Source organism: Rhopalosiphum padi, chromosome 2 (genome assembly GCF_020882245.1).
Source record: "Rhopalosiphum padi isolate XX-2018 chromosome 2, ASM2088224v1, whole genome shotgun sequence".
In the NCBI taxonomy this organism is placed as follows: Eukaryota; Metazoa; Arthropoda; class Insecta; order Hemiptera; family Aphididae; genus Rhopalosiphum; species Rhopalosiphum padi.
In genome coordinates, this window is record NC_083598.1 from 53,217,296 (window position 1) to 53,240,173 (window position 22,878).

Consider the following 22,878-nt stretch of genomic DNA (forward strand, 5'->3'; position numbering starts at 1 on the left):
TTTTTAAATTTAAACATAACCCGCCTAGATTGAACATGCATAATTAATAAACGGTAATTGAAGCTGTTTATATAATATTAGGATTGAACATTTTTTTAAAAATTAATGATTTTTTGTTTATTATTGGATTTAACGTCATACTAGTTGTGATTTTATTGATAAGTGTGCCCACTGTGTCAGTATATTATCCAGTGCAGTGGTTACCATTTAGTTTGATGTCACGGACCCCTACCTAAAACTTAAATTAGTCCGAGAACCCCTTATTTCTAGATATTTTAAGAAATCATTTTTCAATTTTGTTTAATTATGAAAATTATATACATTTATAATACATTTATTGCCAACCTTTTTCGCGATAATCGAGTTTCAATAGAGATAGTTCAAAACTTTTCAAAATACCCGGAAATTCAAACCACTACAAATTTAATAATTCTACTAAAATAAAATAAAAATATCACTTCAATACTACATACGATTAAAGATATATCTACACAACCACGGACTCCCTAACATAAACACGAGGATCCTTGGGGGTCCGCGGCCCACCAATTGGAAAGCGCTGATCTAGTGTGACTCTGAGATACAAATTATGAATTAAACTTGAAAGAACAAATAGTTAAAAATTCTTAAATGTGTATACATTAATTGTGGTGTCAACCTATATAGAGTATAAATGCAAGACATATTTTTTATATACTAATTTATATTAAAACGTGCAAATTGAGATGACCGTAATGAAGACTATTTTACTAGTTTAATACGAAATTAAATTTGTTTTCCACTGTTTTTATGGTATCCGCGGTATTTGAGTGACAGTTGGTTTAACACTCCATACGCTGAACACGCGATTGCATCAGTTTAATATGCGTACCATGTACAGTATAAACAATTGACAATAACAATGTTAAAACAACATTTTAACAGCCTACCAGTCATCGGTGGTTAAAAACTACGTAAAAATAAAAATAAATGCGTTAAATCTGCAGTTATTATTAATTTTTAAGCGTAAACTTAAACACATACTAATGACAGTATAATGACTTTTTAATATAATATTCTGTGGACAATGCCATGTTAAACAGATATGTAAATCGTCATCTTTAAAACAATTAATTGCTTTACTATTTGTATAAGCTTAAACCCGTGATTCAAATTGTCAGACGTTACTACGTAGTACCTACGTATGAGTGTAAACTGTACAAATACTATACGACACACACAATATTAATAATATTTATAGTAAAACGATTTCTAGATGCAGCAGGATTCTAACAGCTCTCATGTGTTTATATATTTTATACGTATTATTTATGTGCCAGTTAAATATAGTTAACAACGTACATTTTAACGGTTTGAATAAATTTAAGTAATAATTATATAAGCTAAACATATGTATTTAAATAAAGGAAAGGTACGGAAATATTACCGGTTTAGCTTCTGCTAATGATCCGTGCAAATCGGGGTAAGCTATAAGCGCTCTGTTAAACATTTTAGTCACTAATAACGCAAAGAGATTAAGCCGATGGATTTCCCTCTATTTTTTCCCTCTTTAAAGTATCCCACCCATTTTTAAACTAATTTTTTTCCATAACATAAATGTTGTTTTTTTTTTTTTGCTCCTTGAAATTATATTGTACATAAATAACGATGCTAGAACGTCACGTTTCCACCAGTTAGATACGCAATAACAGGAAAAAAAAAATAAAATTACTTGTGCGATCTTAATAGTCTTTGGGTGGGCGTTTATGTCTTCCCGTATTTGATTTAGAAAACTTGAATTTTTTTTTCAAGTTCTCGATGTTTGATATATAATTTTGTTCAAAACTTATATTTACGTCATCGCCAATGTCAATATCAATATTACTTAGTTACTTTTTTTTTTTTTAATATATTTTGTAATCTTTATTTGTGTAGAACAAATTATCAAATAAAATGTTTCATCAGATTTTTTTGTATTTTAAAGTCATACACAGATTAAAGGAGGCAATGAAATTCTCAATTTAAGGAGATCAAATTGTATCTAATAGAATAACTAAAACTTTCGTAAAAAATATAAATTTAAAAACAAAACATAATATACACACTAATTTATTTTAATTCGTTATGAAATAATCAATGCATTTAATGATATTTAAGTCATTGAAACGTAAAATAAATATATATTTTCCCATTGTAAATTAATTTATTATATATATATATATATATAGTTCTAAAATACAGCTACACGAAAACATTTAATTTACGTAATAATTATCAAATCAAATGTCAAAAGGTAATATAACTCTTATTAATTCGTGTGCAATTTAAATTTTGTCCTATAGGATTAAATTAGTATTATTGTATTGTCCTCTAGTGACTACCTAGTATTAAAATGATTAACTGCATTATGATATTCAGTAAAATTGGTTTAATTTTTAAGGCGGCCAAAGATACTTAAGCCAGTATACCCGAAAGGTACTTATATTACCCCCACATATTTTAGTTCACTGTCAAATTCTCAAAAATAAAAAACACACATACACAATAATATATATATATGAAAAAAAAATACGATAGTTGTGATTATCTAATATCTGATATTGCTTATTTAGATGTTATATTTTACTCATTTATTAATAATGACATTTAATGTTTTTAGTTTTTAGTTAACCAATAAATAAACTGATAATCTTTAGTAATAATGTATAAATAATTCAAGTTACTATAAACAAATATTACTTTTATATTTGTATTGTTACATAGTGTGATATACCTCTATATATATTATATATTATCTAATAAATATCCCGTTTTTCGATTAGTTAAACTATTCATAATGCAACTCTATGTTACTCTCAGTTTACTGGCTGATATACGAAGTAGGGTACATTTGTCAGTGAAAAATAATACATATCGTTATTTTTTGAAATATATTTCATACTCGCATTATTATGTATTGTTAATGTACACGTCTCGAAAATATATTATGCTTATACCGTCGAACTACGCTGTATCCTTATCATTAGTCATATTTTTAATCTTTGAATACATAACATTCGGTATTATAAACAATTTCTCAAAATTTCATAATATAAGATACTTGATACATAAGATTAATCAATAAATACAAGAAAACTATTTTATCAGAAATAATAAATTAATTACACAAATAAATAGGTACTAAATTTATAATATAATCCGTTTTTACTCTTCTCAAATCATGAATAAAATATTATATCCAATATCTATACACTACCGCCAGCTGTATAATGAAAATGTAACAATAGGTTTTAGACTGTGTGCTGAGCGAGGAACGTATTTTAATTTTATAAGCTTATATAAGTAATAAAATTGATCAAGAAAACCATTTGGCCTAGATATTTTATTCTCATTGAAAATAAAATGCAACAAATAATTACGAACAAAAATTAATTTATATATCAAATTACTCGTGTATGGCTGCTGTTTAAATATTGTAATAATTATACATATTTTATGTTCATTAAAACTTTAATATTATTCACTTTGTCGAAGTCATAATACATATTAATTGTAACTATTAATACACAGTAATAATATTAATAATCCTCCGAATAATTTAGTTTACTCCTGTTAGTCTAAAGTACTGTTTATAAATAAATAGATACCAAAATTATTGTTATATATTATATTTCACTTGAATTAACACAATATAGTAGATAGCTAAACGTGAAAAATCAGTCAATATTACATTACTATAGTGAATAATGTGACTATTTTGTATGTCACAACCCTCGGATTGGTTTAGTTTGCAAAAAACAAAATCCCCATAACTCTCGTGTGTTTATAATGTTCACAAGCTGCTTGTATGTATTGTCTTTCATTATTTTACTGGAAAATAACATGCACATGTATAGGTTGTTCTTGATATTCCTCTCACACATTTCCTCTCAATCATGCCTTTTGTTATTAAGTTGTGAAGTTTACACCACTCTCACGCCGGTGAGTTATAGTATTCTTTTTAAAATATGATTTCTAGCAAAGTTATTTTCTCTATTACTATGTGTATTTAATACGCTATCGTTTGTATTTCTATCTGTTCGTCTTTCATCTCCAATACTTTCCATGTTTTCAGTGTTTCTATAGTAGGTAGATATAATATATACTTTGATTATTGTTTTTTTTTTTATTATTATTATTCAATGACCGTATGGTTTACCATGAGTTAAACGGCCACGTTTTCATTATGTTAATATTTTCTCCCTTTTACAGAAAAGTTCTCCTTTGATTATCATATTTGAATTTTGATACCATAGTTATTTTTATGCTAGTTACAATTTGTCAAACAAAACTGTCAAAAAAAAAAACTGAAATGAAATGTTTAGTTGTTTTTCAGTACTTATTATAATTGATTTAAATATATTATAGACTTGTAAATAATTAAACAATTAATTACAAACTATAATAAACATTTTAAATTTTAATATTTATCATAAGAATAATAAACATTGTTTTAAAATAAGTATATATATATAATTCAACAACAGTAAAACATAAGCTTACGTAACAGCATGATGTTACACCACATGCAGTCTTTTTATCTTCTGTATACGTATTTTAATACTAAAAAGTACTTTTTATTTTTTTCCGAAAATAAGTTAAAACCTTTTTGAACTGTATTTATGTTTCATAAGCATAGCTTGGTCAAGAGAAAGAATACAACATAACATAATAACTTAGGCCCCAGGTGGTTCGACCATTAAAGTTATAGCAAGGTTTGGCGAGATTTAAGTTTAACACGGGTGTTGGATTAGAAGATCAATCGTGACCAAGTTGGCTTACTTAATTTACATCGCACCTAACATATAAATCTAAAAGTTACCATGAATAGACATGGTTTAATTTAAATGATGAAGTTATGCAAAACTTAAAACAAAAACAAATACATAAACAGATCTAGGACAGAAAAGTTTTAGGATTATTTGTATTTGCTTGTCAGTGCATATACAATTTATAGCTACCAAGACCACATCATACTCACGTTTGATAAGATTTAAATTTAAAAACAATTTTTTTTTTAAGATTTAGTCGATACATTTTTCCAGTGGTAGTTTTTTTTACGGTTTAATCGAACGTGTTTATTATTAGAACGCCAAGGAGTATTAAAAAGTAGTAACTACACAAATATTTTTAATATATATTATGCGTAGTATTTCTCGTTGAATGCATTCGACATCAAATACCTTTTATTATTATAACTTCTGATAAATATAATAAAAAATAAATAGGTTTTATTTGCCTGTGTAATATCAATACTAATTTGTGTTTTGATTATTCAAACTTGCACGTTTTAAGAATTTTATTTTTTGAATATTTCGTCAATGGTAATTTGAATACTTTGAATAACAATATTATACTGAATAGTTTATACATAAATATTACATACCTGATAAATATTCCTGAACACTGATGTTATTTGTATAATATGTATGTACTCGCATTAACTATATTATACCAATAACTATAAAATGTGATTTCTATAATAATTTATGTACTATGCATATAAACTATAAATTAATTTATATGGATTCAATCCGATTTCTAAACGTTCTTTTAGTTACTAGTTCTCTACTATCATTATTTTTGTTTTTGTTTATGCTAATAATATTTTTATAGTTACATATAACAAAATAATATCTTTATTCTTTATATTATATTGTAATCCTTATAAGATAAAATTTTAAAAAACAATATACTACACAAAATTCTAAATCTTAATAAACCTTAAAAATAAACAGTGTATAATAATTATTACATATTTTATTACAAAAAATTTAAATAACTTGTAATGAAATACTCAATACATGAGTAATACTCATTGAGTATATAACTTATCTATAACTCATAGATATTACATCGAAAATAAAAAAAAATACATATTTTATACTCGGTGTAGTTAATTTTATTCAATATTTATGCAAATTTTATAATAATTTAACTTTGAAATATTTTATCACTAAGTCTTTATTTATTTACATGCAAATTACTTTTTAGTCTTAAAAATATATTTCACTATTATAAGATATTCCACGGTATTTCGATTTTTTTTTTTTTTTTAGCTAAGTCTATTAAAACGCTCCATTACCCTGACGTCTGGTTCACCCTATAGTATGTATACAATATGCATAATGTGTATTACCAGAAACTCGCAAAGTAGATATTAAATTTTTGATAATATATCAAAATAGTTTTATAGCTATATATATAGAGAGAGAGATATATATTAAAAAATGATTATTGATTTATATTTATTTTTCATCTGAAAACAGAATTTTTTAAGATTATTATTGTTATTTGTTTTTATGAACACCTATAAAATTTTGCTCTACAATTTTGTTATGAACGTTCGAAAATTTTTACCAACACCAATTATAAGTTGTGTAAACAGAATAATTTTCATGATGATTTATCTTGCTTTTTAATTTGAATATATATTATATAATACCTACACACTACTGAGGCATAATTTTGTTCTCGAAATAAATTGAAAATGCTTGTTAAAAATGTGTTTTACAGACGAATTAATGGATTCTAACCGTTAATCACCAGTCGACAAAGAATGTGAAATAAATCGCATTCAAATATATAGTTGGTCAAAACAGGATGAGAGTTCGTTTATTCGTAAAACTAAACACTAGTTCTGACTGATTTTTTATTGAATATTATTTTCTAGTGTATATTTAATACTAATATAATTAAACCATCATTTGTATTCTAAAATCTAATACCTCAAAAATTAAATAAGAAAGCTGAAACTATTGTTAATAGTGAATAATATATATATTTTTTTTCTTTTTGATTTTTTTGATTGGTTGTATGAAAATCAATTAACTAAAATTTTACTAATGAAATTATACACACAGCTATATGGGTAATAGACGGTACTATCGTAATAGTAGGTAGTAAAAGGTGTCGCATAATATTGATGTTATTATAAGGTGCTGCTAAAATGCATACAAAACCATAATTTGATTCTGAGCGTGTTCTGAATTTAACATTCATTCGCCTATACATACCGCGGATAATGTTATTTATAAAACATTCTGTTACAAAGCGCATTTCGTACAACAGTAAGGTCCTTAACAGTTATTATTATAAACAAGTCGCGTAGGTATACAGTTGATAAAAGTGAGCAAAGTTGGTGCGCGTTGTCACCATTGACGCGCGAGTAGATTATTATAATGCAAAAACTTGAGCTTTCAGTGACGAATATGTCAGTGAATAGCACCGGTAGAAAGGATGTGTTATTTCGGCAAAGCCATTTAAATAATACAACGCCGGAGTATATAGTAAAAGTAGTAGTAGAAGTAGGTGGTAGAATATAGTACATCGCACTGAACTGGTGTCGGTAGCGCGACCGGGTAAAACGTATTCACCTGGGGACGAGCGAGTTATTATTAAGCGATCTGACAATACGATAGCTACAAAACTTCGCGGACGAGCCAAAGTCAAAACGCAGCAGTCGTATGGGCGAGCATACTAAATAGGCGGCCGGTAACCGGAGCACCGATAAATCACACAGGCACACGTGCACTCGCACGCGTACCAATCACGTATATAGAAAATGGATAGGGATCAATGGTTAACGAAAGGAAATGAAACGTAAATGACCGAAACCTTCCGGCGAGAACTTTTAATACAAAAAGCTACTTTCTTTTAACGTTTTTCCGAAAACCCGTTCTTGGATGTTCTCCCAGTAGAATATGTGTTGTCAGATTTTTCGTTCCAAATGATTAAATGCGTTAAGCCGACCGCCGCCACCAACACCACCACCCCCGCCGCCGCCGCCGCCCATCGCCGAACCAAAACCACTGACTACTAGTAATTTGGTGAAAAATAGTAACATACCTATATAATTTAAACGACACTTAAACGTATAAGCACGTTGTACAATATGTGTGTGTGTGTGTGTGTGTGTGTGTGTGTGTGTGTGTGCATAGACACCTACGTTTTGGGCGTGAAATTCGAATTGAACTATGTAGGTATATTACCCGCCAGTTATCTGTACGACATGATATGCAGTGGCGTGTACTCTTTTGAAGTTTATTCGCCCTTAACAGCAAATAATGTGCAATAGAAATAATTTAAATACATAAAAAAAACATAATTTATACGTCTGCTAAAGTAAAAATTTGATTTATTTCAAACCAGTTGATTCGCAAGTCGCAACACTAAACGTTTAAATATGTTTTCTCGCCGTCATTGCAATAAAAATAAATATTGTATTACTGTGAGACTGTTTATTATAATATTATAGTATTATATTTATACATCGTTATTTTGTATTCGTTCGCTATTGACCTGTTATGTGATTGTTGTGCATAAAAAATATAATACATAAAACAGTAATGCGTCGCGCGCGTTTAAGCAATTTTCCGCTAACAATATTGTTACGTAGCTTTCATGATATGGGCCTTTCGTGATACTACTTGATACGAGAAAATTATTACGACCCAGTATATATGTAAATATTCCAAGGGAGGGGCAAACATACTACTTTATATGGGTAATAAAAACCACATACTTTAACGGAGACACCAGCAATATACCGATTTGGCACGAAGTATTGTTATGCACTTTTGCCCTTAATATCCAATGTATTCATTATCCGTATAGAGATAAGACGGCCAACTTAGTCAGTTGTGAAGTGATGAATAACGATTACCCACTTTCTGAAAACTACGTCTAAAATGCTTACGAGAGTTTTATACTATAACGGTATCGCATCTATGATAACTAAACATATTAATAATAATAATAGTAATAATAATAATGATAAAACTAGAATTAGCTATTAACTACTCAACTACGTATTATGTTTTTCATCACAAATAAACGACCGTAAATCGATTAAAAAAATAACGTTTTATGCTTTCTTTTTTTTTTTTTTATAAACTAATGTTTTAAATTTTTAATGTACTTAATATTGTATAATACGAAACATGGTTTATTATAATAATTAGCTAAGCACTACATTACAACAGATTATTTGTGCGTTATGTATACACCGTTATTTATTTCGCATCGATTATCATAATTTTGCTATTTTTCATTTTCATCGATTTTCCTTCATATTAAAACACGAAAACGCAATGATTTCGACGTTTATATATAATAACAGTAATAACTAAACAACCAGACATAACAACAGTTATAGAGACACATTATACTATTTTATACAGATATAATATCATACGCGACACATCGTTTCCCCTATTTAAATAAAAGCAAAGTTTGACTTAAACGAACAAACTGTAATACTCCGGACAAAGTACCAATTCAGATTGCTATTTGTTATTGTGAAAATATTGTTGTCGGGAGGTCATTTTATGCACCGTTACACTCGTTAAGCGATTACTCCGCTGTTCGTGCGCATGGTTAGACAATATAAGAGATAAATTCATACGTCCGTACATAAACGAAGAGCGAATAAAATCATCCGAACTTTTGTTAGACTTAAACATTAGTATTTCAATTTTAATGGATTATTTACATAATCGCTCAGAGTTGGCGAATCAATGGGTGGGCATTTTATACATCTGAAAACATCGCCGGAACGAGAACCGCGATTATTTAAATTTCACTGGACTCTGGAATCGGTCGCTTTTGATTTAAAACCGTTATAAAAAGACACAACTGCCATCGGGAAATTGTTTAATGCTAAAAATATCGTATCGATCGCGGGTTTAATTAAATCCTATTCCACATAATATTTACGTGTAGTAGACACATATATAGAGATGTACAATATGTAATATGTATAATATAGCAGATTCGCGATATCTAATTGTGCGCTGATCTAAACACGTTCGCATCCAAGAGCTTATAAAAGATAAAAATATTTGTTTATATTATTCTACAGCCACATATACCTATATTACGGTACAGCGAGATTCAATTCTTAAGTCAAACAGTCGTCGACTCTGCGCGTTTAACATGTGTTAAAAACGATATGGGATTCATAGATTCCTATATTTTGCAGGTGTTAAGCACATTAAGATAAACACAAATGTTCGTGGATCAAAAGCCGTTTTAACGTCGTCGCGTAAACACATTATATAATTTCTTAATCGATAAACATACATCACGCGTGAAGAAATGCCTGGAAAAGATTTTGGACACGTTTCACACAATGTTTTTATTATCGTTATATGCTCGAGTGTATAATAATACACAGTAATACACAATAATAATAAAACCTATAAGTTCGATTAGATTGTATATTATTCGAGTGCCGCTATTTAAATTCGTTTATTCGAGATTATTCAATGAGGTGTTTTTAATACAAATGTGATCAAATGTACTTATAACAGGTATATTATATTATGTATTAATTTGGTTTTTGATAGGTTTTTTTTTTGTTTTGTTTGTTTTTGCAATTTTTTATCCGTATGATACAAATTATCTATGGCTATGAATAAAAAATGATTACAGAATATATGTATTATACTTAATATTAAATATTATATTGTTGATTAAGAAGCAGGAGCTATTACGTACTATAATTTGTTTATCTATATTCAAAAGGTAATAGATAAATATAGGTACTTTGATATATGGCCTATACGGGTGCTAAATTTAAGAGATTCGTCAATCTTCTAACAGCAGTAAATAGTTATTGTTTTCTCTGCCTATCAGCATTCTAACCTATAGACGCTACTTATTGGATCTATATCGATTATTGTAGTGTGACTTATCAGCAATAGGATTCAATGTAGAGTAATATAAATTTAAATCCCTAAACATTGGAACTGTCAATTGCTGAAATATTGTCTACTATTCAGAGGTGTCTGATATTTAAAGGGTTCAATTTGTAGACATTTTGTAGCTTCTTCCCCCCCCCTCCCCGAAAAAAGTCCACTATTTAGAAATATCAAGATGATTAACTGATCAGATTAAAAATACAAATGATTAAACTCTCTAATCAAAAATCTCCTCCCCATTGGAATGCAAAATTTTTATTTATCATAATACAGAATACCTACTGGTAATTTTCTGGTTCGTGTATTGGCTAAGCACAAATAAAATATATAATATCATATGTTATAAAATGTTATTTTTTTTCACCATTTGAATATATTCGGTATTTGATAAATGTTCTTGTGCATTAAGTTTAAGCTTGAATATATTTCCAATTTAAAAGTAGATATTTACATTATTTGTTTTCGATTTTTTATTTAATATATTCCTCGAAGTTTTTTAAAACGTTTATTTTTACAACACAATCTTGTGGCACCAACCCAGGTACTATTAAAACAATTAAAATAATAATAATTATTATTATTATTATCATATTATAATATGTTATATCCATATCAAAGAAACCACTGTTCGTCACAATACTTCGCACAACCGCCACCGCGCGTGTCATCACCGCCGAGCGTTATCAACCCATTGCCCCCATCGAGGAGGGGGTTGGATAACCACGTCATGTACCGCGAGAACGATAAATTATCATAACTATAATAATAATAATAATAATAATAATACATAATACATAAACGTGCCACAGGTAATTATATAGCTAATCTCGATATAAACCTTCTCAGACGGCAGCGTATTATATGCGTTTCTCGCGCGCGAGAAGGGAAGAAAAGGACTATTATTAATACGGTAGAGACCACGTCGTATCGTTATACCCATTCAGTCACAATAAATTTGTCGCGCCGTATGCTGCTACTGTTATACTGCGTAGGTATATATATATATATATAATAATAATAATAGTAATAATAAAATAGTAATCCACGCCGAGACGTCGAGAGCTTATTCCTTCCTCGCACCGCCAATACCACACCCATCACACCACGTCTAACCATCGTTGCTTCCGTCGGGATGATAATAAAATAATTGTCATAACGTACGTATAGTAATATTATATTATTATTATTATTATTGTATTATTATATATGCCTATACATGTGTATATACGACATATTGTGTACCAGTACACGCGGAATAATAATTATAATAATAACAATAATAATAATAATTCCGAATACCTCGCAGGTAGCCCGTGGCTATATCATAATAATATATTATATTATACCGAGTAGTAAATAGTTCTCTTATCGCTAAACCGTTATTCTCTCGGTAAATTGATGTGTTTTTGAAAACTTTTTAATGTTTAATAATAATTACAAGTCATTAGAACGCAACATTTTTTCTCGTTATTATTTTTAAGTTTTTACAATTTAAATGAAAATTCAAAATTTACATTAATTATTATTTCTTATTACAAACCAATATAAGTATTCAAAGTTTAGATTGACGGAATAGTGAACAAGCATTTTGAGGTGTGTTATATCGTGTTATACTCCACGAATCTACTCATCTAAATTATAGATCAGAAGATTAATTAAGAAATGTACAACATTATTGTCATTTAAAAAAGTAAAATACTTAAAACAATTCCGACAAATAACGACACGCATAAAAATATACCCAAAAAAATTACCGTTTTCTGATAAAAAATAACCACCCCGTACACTTTCGTATGTTAAGAACGTCTGAAATGACGAATACGTGTATACGTGAAAAATAATAATATAATATAATTATTATAATCTTCATTTTGCGTGGTTGTTCGTTGGTTTTAGTAGTAGACGTTTTTCATTTATCGGCCGGATTGAACTTGTGTGACGTACTTTTTTCCACGACTTCAATCGATAAGCTCGCTATACGGGGAAAATATATTTTAGCGTTAAATAACCACACACGAAAATAAAATATAAATAAAATACACATCCTAAAACGGCACGATAATTAAACAAATCGTCATATGGCACTGCGATAAAATTGTCAGTGATCGGCACGAAATCTAAAATGACGAATTATTTTACCAGGAACACTATACATAATACATAGCTGTATAGGTACATATAGAGGGAAATAGCACGAATACTAGTAAAATGGGTCGTACATAATAATATACGCCTGACCAACACGAACATCACTACCACCGCCGTCGCTGAGGTTAAAATCGAAATTTATTTTAAAACTTTGTCGGATCGCAAAGTGTATATCTGATCTTCTAGCCACCATAAAGATATCGTAGCTATCATGTTATTTCGTACACGTCGTAACCTATTGAATCGGGTGTCCACTTACATATGGTGGCAAAGTGCTTGCGCTTTATATTTTATATGTACATGATAATTGAATCACTCGATCATTTTTGCGTATTTATTATTTTGTTTTAAGTAATATACCTATTACTGCAGTCTTAAATAAAGAAAATGCATATAAAATCGTATTCTTATACCTTTCTATTTAATTATAATCATTATTTGCCTAGTAAATGTTTGGGGGTACGTAAATTAAACATATAACTATTATAATACCATTATATAACAGTAACATTTTTAAAGGGACTGGATCAATAGACGCTCACTCCACCCTACTGTAACAGAGTAAATTATTACTAACAAAAAAAAAATTATTTAGAATATTGTGGTATCTAATAAAAGTCATTATAATCATTTGTAATATGATATTATTTATTGCATAATGTTAATAATAAAAATAAAAAAATGTAACGAGAATACATTTTTTGATTTTACTCTATATCATAAAAAACCTACTAAACTAAACTCTCTTGCCTATTAAATTAAGTTAATATATTTATCTGAATAATAATTAATTATTATGTGTTTATGCAAATAAGCATTTTATATACATCATGATATTACTACTCCACCCAATCACGTTCTAATTGAATATTAATTGAGCGCGTTTATTTTACAACGGTTTTCAATTTTATAGGTCCAATACTCCAGCGTATGAAGCCAGATGGGAACAAGTACAACAAGAAGTTAATGCAACCGGTACTTATCAACTTACAGAAACCGAATTGGTATTTGGTGCCAAATTAGCGTGGAGGAATTCCGCCAGATGTATTGGACGAATACAATGGGCTAAACTGCAGGTCAGGTTCAAATTATTTCTACAACTATTAAACAGACATTAAGTTATATTTTACGTATACTCACGTTAAGATATTATAATATATAAAACTGGAATACTTCAAAAATATTATGAAAGCAATATCGTAAGGAATTTTTGACCATAATGCTTTAGTATACAGCTAGAACTTGAAAATGCAAATCTTTTTCGGACTGCATGAAATATAGAAACGAAAGGAATAAAAACATTTACGAAACCCAACGGAAATCTTTTACGCAATATTAAATAGTATATATATTTTTTTAATATGTACATAAATATATATATATATATATTTTAAATATACCTATAAATTATATATGAAATTGTACAACCATTCTATGTCTTCCCTCTACGCGTCCTTATTCTTTACAGAGTTACATATATTTTGAAAATGGTTGTATATCTGCCAAATAAGAGTAAATGTTCGTGAAAATAAAAAATATGAATGAAAACGTTTTTTAAGTTATAAGTTTATGGCTACGCACGAATCATTTTTAACCCATTCTGCTGAACACGCATCAATGGTTCTAAGCGCCTATTCAATCAAAACTATAATCGTTTTCTTTTACTAAGTTATCTATACAGTATGATTTTGAACTCAAACCTATTGAGTATTCGCGATGGATTGAGAAGAAAACATTTGAACATACCAATGATAAGTGGGTTGTCGGTGGTTATCACGAAAAAATCGTACATAATCTTATTCTGGTTTGTTAAAAATGAATTGAACTATATGAACGTTGAAGATACATTTCGTACCGTACTAGATGATAGATAAAAATGAATAACATTGTACAATGTCTTCAAATGAATCGCTTATAATTTAATAGTATTATTTTATTTATTTATCCATTTATTTTATATAAAAAATTTTTATCGAATTATAAAACTACGAATTTTCAAAATATTATACCATAATATATTGGTTAACATAGCACAATAAAATATATAGATTTTTCATTTTAAAAATAATTTTCGTTTTATTTGTTGAAATATTATTTAATTAACTATTTAAAACTTACATAATATACCTACTTATTTTATTATCTAACATTTATATCGAAAAACATTTCGTTTTCTCATTAAATGTGGTTTAAATTTTCCTGGTCGAGACACCATAAATCGTTACATCGCGCCCTCTTAATTATTTTCAAGAATATCTATTTAAATATTTTTTTTTCACAATTATTGTTTATTTTTCAGATGTTTGATTGTAGATCAGTGACTACGACTAGCAACATGTTTGAAGCTATTTGCAACCACATAAAGTACAGCACAAACAAGGGTAACATAAGGTTGGTAACCAAAATAAACATTATTCACAATACACGGTACAAGTCTATAACATATCTTAAAACACAAATCATTCATCCATGGCCACTATAAAATACCTATTTATTTATGTATATTAGCATATTAAACAAAATTCTGGAACCGAAACCTCTCAATTTATTCTTCTTCAAACCCTTATTATGCGTATACCGATGTTATTGTTGTTCTTGTTGTTGTCGGTGGTGATAGTGGTGGTGGTGGAGGTGGTGGTAGGAATGCTGGAGGTAGTAGTTGAGGTGATGGCGCTATCGGTGAAGGTGGTTGAAGCGGTGGTGCTGGTGGTAGTGGCGGAGGCGTTATATAAATAGTATTGTCGAGTAGCCCGATTTCAGTGTGCGTTTAATAATTTAATTTGCATACGCAAACCAGCGTGCGATACTTCTCCACTTCATCTAATATAGACAGAATTAAATTCTATAAGTTTGATTAAACTGTCAGCTATTGATTGGATGTACCACATGAACCCGTTCTTGTCACCTTTATTCTTGTACATTTTGTTGTAACAAACACATTTGCATATATCGGAGAATACATCACATCTTAAATCCAAAACAGATATTTCACGTCATATTCTAACTGATATTTTATATGATTATCGTGTTTGTAAATGAAATACAAGTCAAATAAATATGATCCGAAAATATTAAACGAAAAAATTAAACTCTTAGATTATTTTATACTTTTTATTTATTCTTTATACCTAAATAAATGTTATAAATATACCTAATAAGTAATAACTTACTAATAAATAATATGTACGAAAATTAAATAATCAATTAACTATACTATATTTAAGATATTTAACTCGTATATGTTGAGTACTTTGAATATTTCTATGTTCATATTAAAAATATGTAAAAATATTACTACATAATATAATTTAATAAAATATCGATTACAAATAGCAAAATATTCCATTATAACCAATAAATACTAATTTTTCTTATGTAATTTAACACAATCGTAGGCTATTGCACGCAAATCATAATTTAATTTCTAAAAATGAATGATCATTATAACGTGTACGAATGACATAAAACAACATTTCGTATGCAGTACCATTACCATAAAAATCGATATTCTATAATACTAAGAACAAAATTATAGATAAAAGTCTACGTCCTACGTGTGAATGTTTATCATTTTTTTTTAACTGTGTTTTAGTTATTCTACAGCTATATAACACGATACATAAAAAAAAATTGGTTTTGTTATAAACTGATATAGTTATAACTTATAACTTACAACAAAAAATAAAAATAAAGTGTCATTTATCTTTTAACTTCAAATTTACTACTTAAATGAATATTTCATAAGGTTTTCCTCTATGATTTTATTCGTATACTCAACACTTACAATAATATTTTTTTTAATGTCTTTCGTAACATATTGCCACTTATACACAATAAAGAAAATACGAATACATTTAATTAATGAGCGTTTTTATTTTGTAAAAAAAAAATATTTCCATTTTTTTTCCAATTTATAGCAATTTGAGATTTATTTAACTAATATGATTAAAATATAATTGCAATGATCACACTAAGGTGGCTCATTTTTTAATTTTAAATAGTTTTAACACACTTGTCAGTCACAGTCTGTGATCGTTGTCATATTTGACACAATGCAGGATTTAACGACAATTAGGTACGCTGGATATGGCAGATATCACGTCATCGTTTACATCGAGGATACCATGAAAGTTTTTTTAACTTGACTATTGACCTCACAATTGTTGATATTTTCAAATATTTCCAAATGGTTAACTATTCACTTGTGCCCGCATTAATCAACGAAAGAGTATTCATTTTTTTTTTTTGTAGAGTAGAATATTTATAATGGTATAATTAGTGTATAAAATAATAATATGTACTAATTAATAATAATTATCACTATACGTAGGCTTAGTTAAATATTATAAAACCAATTTCAAATAGTAGCTATTTATGCTGCTTCATCAATAATTATTATCATAAGCATAAGATCTTGTAATTAGTGCGTATCAAAGTAGACCAGATACTATCAACGGCCAATTTCCAACCGAATAATTCATAACCAATACAATTATTTGACTTAGTAGAAATACAATTAATAGCAAGGTGTTATTTAAAAGTTTTATCAACTGCGAATGCATTAAATGCGGTTTAATTTCCTGCGTCGTCTAATATCGCTTGTACTTATTCCAGCATACTATATTATATATATATATAATATAAATAAGACGAACTCGAAGTTAGAAGTAAAACGGAAAGGATTTTGCATATAGGAATACCAATGAACTTAAAAACTTTCTTATTAAGACAGTTTTGCTAGTAAACTTTACATTATACGCAATTATTTTAAACAAAATGTGCGTATCCAAAATTAACATTTTCCCCATTATTGTCAATCTTAAAATCTAATATATTAAAATTAAACGTGTTAAAACTTCAAACTCATTAAATTGATACAATCTACTTTCAATGTACAAACTATTCTTCATTTTCTACTAGAATATTTCTCATAATATTATTGTCACAAAACATGTTAAAGGTGAAAATATTTTTTCAACAACGTTTTAACATTAAAAAAAAAAAAAAAAATCATTCGATAATAAATTCACCTATACGCAAAAGAACATCTTTCTCTCATAATGAATGCAATAAAAACCCAATCGACTATTGTTCATTTTTAAGCTCACGAAAGATTATTCAAATTGGTTTTGACTTTACATGTATATACTTAAATGCTAAATTCTATGATTTTCGTTACCTGGTTTGCTGGTTATAAAACATTTTTCAATTCTTCAGATAACAATCATCGGAAAAAAAAACATTTAACTAGGTAGTTAAAAAAATATAAATACTTTTTTTTCTATACAAATACAATGTTGTACCGTTTTAGATTTGTGGTTTTACAAGACTATATTAAAAAATTACAAAGATGAATTGAAAAGTTTCAACAGTCACTTACAATTTACAAAGTTTTGAAACGATAAGTCTATAAGTTTCTCTCTTGTAAAAAACACAGTAGTTAATACGGATGAAAGAACTTGTCACATTTTTTGTTAGCCAACGGAACGATTCTATTTACACTAAATACTTGTTAATTTAATTTTGTTGGTTATAACTTAAAAAACTATAAAAACATATTTATATTTTTAAGAGAACATAATTTATTATGTAGTGATCAATTCATTGTGAACCAAGTTTAATCAGTTTTTAAGTTGAATGTTTACGTAACACTTTGTTTAAACACAAAATGTTTTATTATAACACACTTTGTTACTACCGTTAAGTTTTCATTTTTTGGTATTTGTTTTATTATTATTCATCTCGCTATTCAATAATACACCTTAAAGTCACAGTTCTTAATTTTTTTATGAACAATTATTGATAATACTATTTTGCTTTTTCAATGGAATATGAATACTTGTTGTATAAAATACATTTCAAACAATTTGTATTATTTTATTTCTTTACATTTAAAAGTGATTATTGCTATACTTTAATTACATACAATTATACCACATAATAATTTGAATTTTATAGACTTCATTTCAAAAAAAAAAAAAAAAAAAAATACATAAATATTTCTTGCGAATATTATTAAATTATCTATTAGGGCTTGTAGCAAATAGCGACATTTTTTAATGACCACAATCTATTTATGTAAAATTTAAACTAAAAACTATTATTAAATTAATCGAGTTTAAGTATGGAAAACAAAATAAAATTGTGTTTACCTGGAATTTATTAAAATTTGAGCGTTGTCTCATTAAAACGTACAATAATTTGATTAGTTTTACAACATGTATTCATCATAACTAAAATAACTAAGCATTAACTATACAACTAGATAATAACTATAGTTTCTTGTTATTGCAACCTAAATTTTTTTGTTGTTGTTGTATATTTTCCACGATTTATCGATAATTTATGGATTAAAAAAAATATTGTTAAAAATTTAACTACTTGATTAAAATATTAGTACATAATATTATATAAAACGATATTTAATAATTATTATGATCGAATAAAAACAAATTTTAATTATTAAACAATAGATGAATAAAAGTTAGAATGATAACTATAAGATTTTTATTAAAATACGAGGTTCTTAGTGTCAAAGAAATATATTAAATATAATAATATACACATATCTAACTTTATAAAATAAAATAAATACCTAATCTCTTTTGGTATTATCATTATTATAGTTTTTTTCACGAAAATATATGATTATATTACTATGTACATGTCCATATATTTTCTTTTTATAGAAATATATATGGCACGTCATATTATCTAAAAAAAAAGTTATAATGTGGACTAAAAAATTGAATATGTGCACATAGTAATTATTGCAATACTATTAAATAGTTAATGATGAATAACATATTCGTACTTTATCTTACATATTTAATTTGTATAAAACTTATATTTTAAATACTTTTTCAATAATTATTTTAACATAATATAGTTATTATTATTATTAAGTTTTTTGGTTTGACTAAAAATTAATTAAGCCATTAAGAGATAGCTATTTAAGATATTTACATTAAGAGATATTCATCAAAAAGAGGAATCGATCTATTTTAGATTTGACCGAACAGGGAAAGGCACAATTTTGATCGGAATAAAGGTCACGTCCATTTTAAAATATATTTTTTATTACGTATGTCAATAAAATAATCTTAAACACCATACTTTATAATCAAATATTTATGTTTTTAGATCAGCTATAACTGTATTTCAACAAAGGACCGATGGTCGGCACGATTTTCGAGTGTGGAACTCTCAACTGATTTCTTACGCTGGATACAAGCAACCAGACGGAACAATCATTGGCGACCCGATGAACGTAGAATTCACTGACGTAATATTGTTATATTATATATATAAATAAAAATTAATAAGTACATGCTTGATGTCTTCTAGTCGTAAAAATAAATTTCTAAATTCAGATTCTGACACTTCTTAAGGATATAAAATGATTTGTATAGAGAAAATAATATGACAAAAATGGTAACGTTGAATAATATGACCGAACAATAAATTCCAACAATATTATATTGATTCTTCCGATGTTGAATCAACTCCGCTGACTATTGATTTTGCCAAGCTTTAAATTTAATATAATATACAAATATTTAAAAAAAATATTAAATATTATAAGTGCGTTGGTGGTTATTCCTTGTGTAACGTTAAATCGTTACTCTAAATTGTATACATATAACTTGTTTTATCTAAATTTTACATTATATTAATATATAATTGGCTAAATTTTGGTGAACCATAAAATTAAACAGTTTTTTATATAACTCATCATTAGACTAATGACTGGGTTCTACCATCTTTATAAATTTAAAACTCAGTTAAATCGATAGTTAGGTAATATAAACAGTAGACGGTGGATTTAATAGTGAGCGGAGTCGATGTGTATAATTTTTTAAAACGGGATATTTTGGAGAAATATAATCCACGTAAAAATTACTAATTAAATACATTTTATATTACAGTCATATTTTGGGTAAAGTATGTTACTTACAGTATGTTGTTTACTGGTTTATTAATTATTATATATTTTAGTTTTGTAGTATTATAATACATATTATATACACAGTATATATGTAATTTTTATAACTTATTTTTCAATATAATTTTAATTAGGTCTTAATATTTATGATATATTTATCGTTTATAAATTTTTCAAAAATTATAGAAGCTAAATAGTAACTGACTATACTTCCACCATTATTGTATACAAATCTGTTATTTCGTTTGAATCGAAACTGGACTTGACATATAATATAACCAATGACTTTTAAGTTTTAATTGAAACTTAAATAATATGCCACAAAAAAAATTCATTCAATAAAACAAATAAAAACTTAATTAAAATAAAATCTTAAGTATTTAAAATAAAATAGTTAATATAGCAAACTGTACGCAACCAAACGGACTTCACACTAACTCAAATAATTATATACATATATATTAGTATACCATTTATATTGATGTCTAGAATATTATTATACCGCCCATAACTTATTAATAAAACATTTATTGTATTAAACATGATTACATGAATTATATTATTTGTTAGTTTTAGTTAATGGTTGAGAACTCATCATAACAATATGATTATGTCAGTACAAAGTTTCTCATAGCCACATACATTTATTTGAATTATAATTATAACATGTAATTCACAAAAAACAAATTCATTAAAAATAAAATCTATATTGGCCTATGTCAATTCAACTATTTATATTATTTTGTGTACGTATAATATTATATAGGATTAACGTTGTATTAAATATTTAAATGTTTCGGTAATTCACGTGCCATACACGGAATGTGTGGTAGGTCACGTGGAGTAGATACTCGGAATTTGTGGTAGGTCATATATTTTACCCGAAATATGCTGGCACGTCAAATGCTCAATCACTAAAATATAATGTACTGGACGCAATTAAATCAACGAAGTGTCGTGGTTTTCAGGTGTGTACAAAACTAGGTTGGCGCGGAAAGGGCACAAGATGGGATTTACTCCCTTTGGTGTTATCAGCAAACGGACACGATCCAGATTATTTCGATTTACCGAGGGAACTAGTTTTGGAAGTTTCGCTCATTCATCCATCGTGAGTAGAAATAGTTATACACGCTATTATTAACACATTAATAAATTAAAGTTAAAATTAATACAATTCATCAATAGTTTAGTATAATACATATATTTATATTTGTTATTGATTACTATACGTAATACTTCTAAAAAAATGTCCATTATGTTTTAATACATTGTTTAATTAATGTTATGCGCATACTTATTTACAATTATATAATCACTATACGGTTTTTCGTAAATAAGCGTTAAACAATTAAAATGCTATATTATACTAATATAGATTCCTATGAAAAATACATTAATACCAAACAATCACTTGAAAATGTTGGTATATTTAAATACACATATTATAGAAAACACGAAACTATAAAATTAAATTTGTTTTATGTACATTTTATATCAAGGATACAATTGCAATTGGCAATATTGTTATACCCATAATTTGATTTTTCGAACACGAATTACGTATCCAAATATTTAAGCTGATAATTTTCACTTAGTTCACTTTGTAAATATTTGTTTTATGTTTTTGTAAATATTTTTTGATACATAAATATTTGCTTGTTAATTTCAACAGTCCATGAATATAATATAACTAAGCCACACGAACAAAAACGATACATACAAATCTTATGAAAATTGTTTACTATGTATAATTGGCAATTATACGTGTATAGTATTTCTAGGATTCTTATACTTGAATTTTCATTAGATTATATATTCAAACCAATAACACAGTTTATAAAGTTATGAATGTTATGACACATGGCATCGTAATAAACATATATAAAAGCTATTAAAATATGTATACATAACACATATTTGTGAGCTATGAGTTCCGTTTGATGTATATGACGTAAAATGTAGTGTTAAAAGGAAGTAGAGATAAAAACATTTTATTTTTATTTTAACGAAGCAGTTTGATTAAAAACCAATAAAAATTCTGATAAAAATCAAAGATAATTTGCT

At 27.2% G+C, this 22,878-nt stretch overlaps 1 protein-coding gene across 2 annotated transcripts in view; it reads left to right on the forward strand.

Annotated features, from left to right (window-relative positions):
- Nucleotides 1-22,878, forward strand: part of LOC132920488 (nitric oxide synthase, salivary gland) — a 78,482-nt gene that overhangs the window by 41,059 nt on the left and 14,545 nt on the right. For both annotated transcript variants that reach the window (XM_060982913.1, XM_060982914.1), the window contains exons 4-7: nucleotides 13,783-13,945; nucleotides 15,169-15,260; nucleotides 20,013-20,154; nucleotides 21,783-21,922. In XM_060982913.1, coding sequence (XP_060838896.1) covers nucleotides 13,783-13,945; nucleotides 15,169-15,260; nucleotides 20,013-20,154; nucleotides 21,783-21,922 — 537 coding nt within the window. The remainder of the gene's footprint in view (nucleotides 1-13,782; nucleotides 13,946-15,168; nucleotides 15,261-20,012; nucleotides 20,155-21,782; nucleotides 21,923-22,878) is intronic.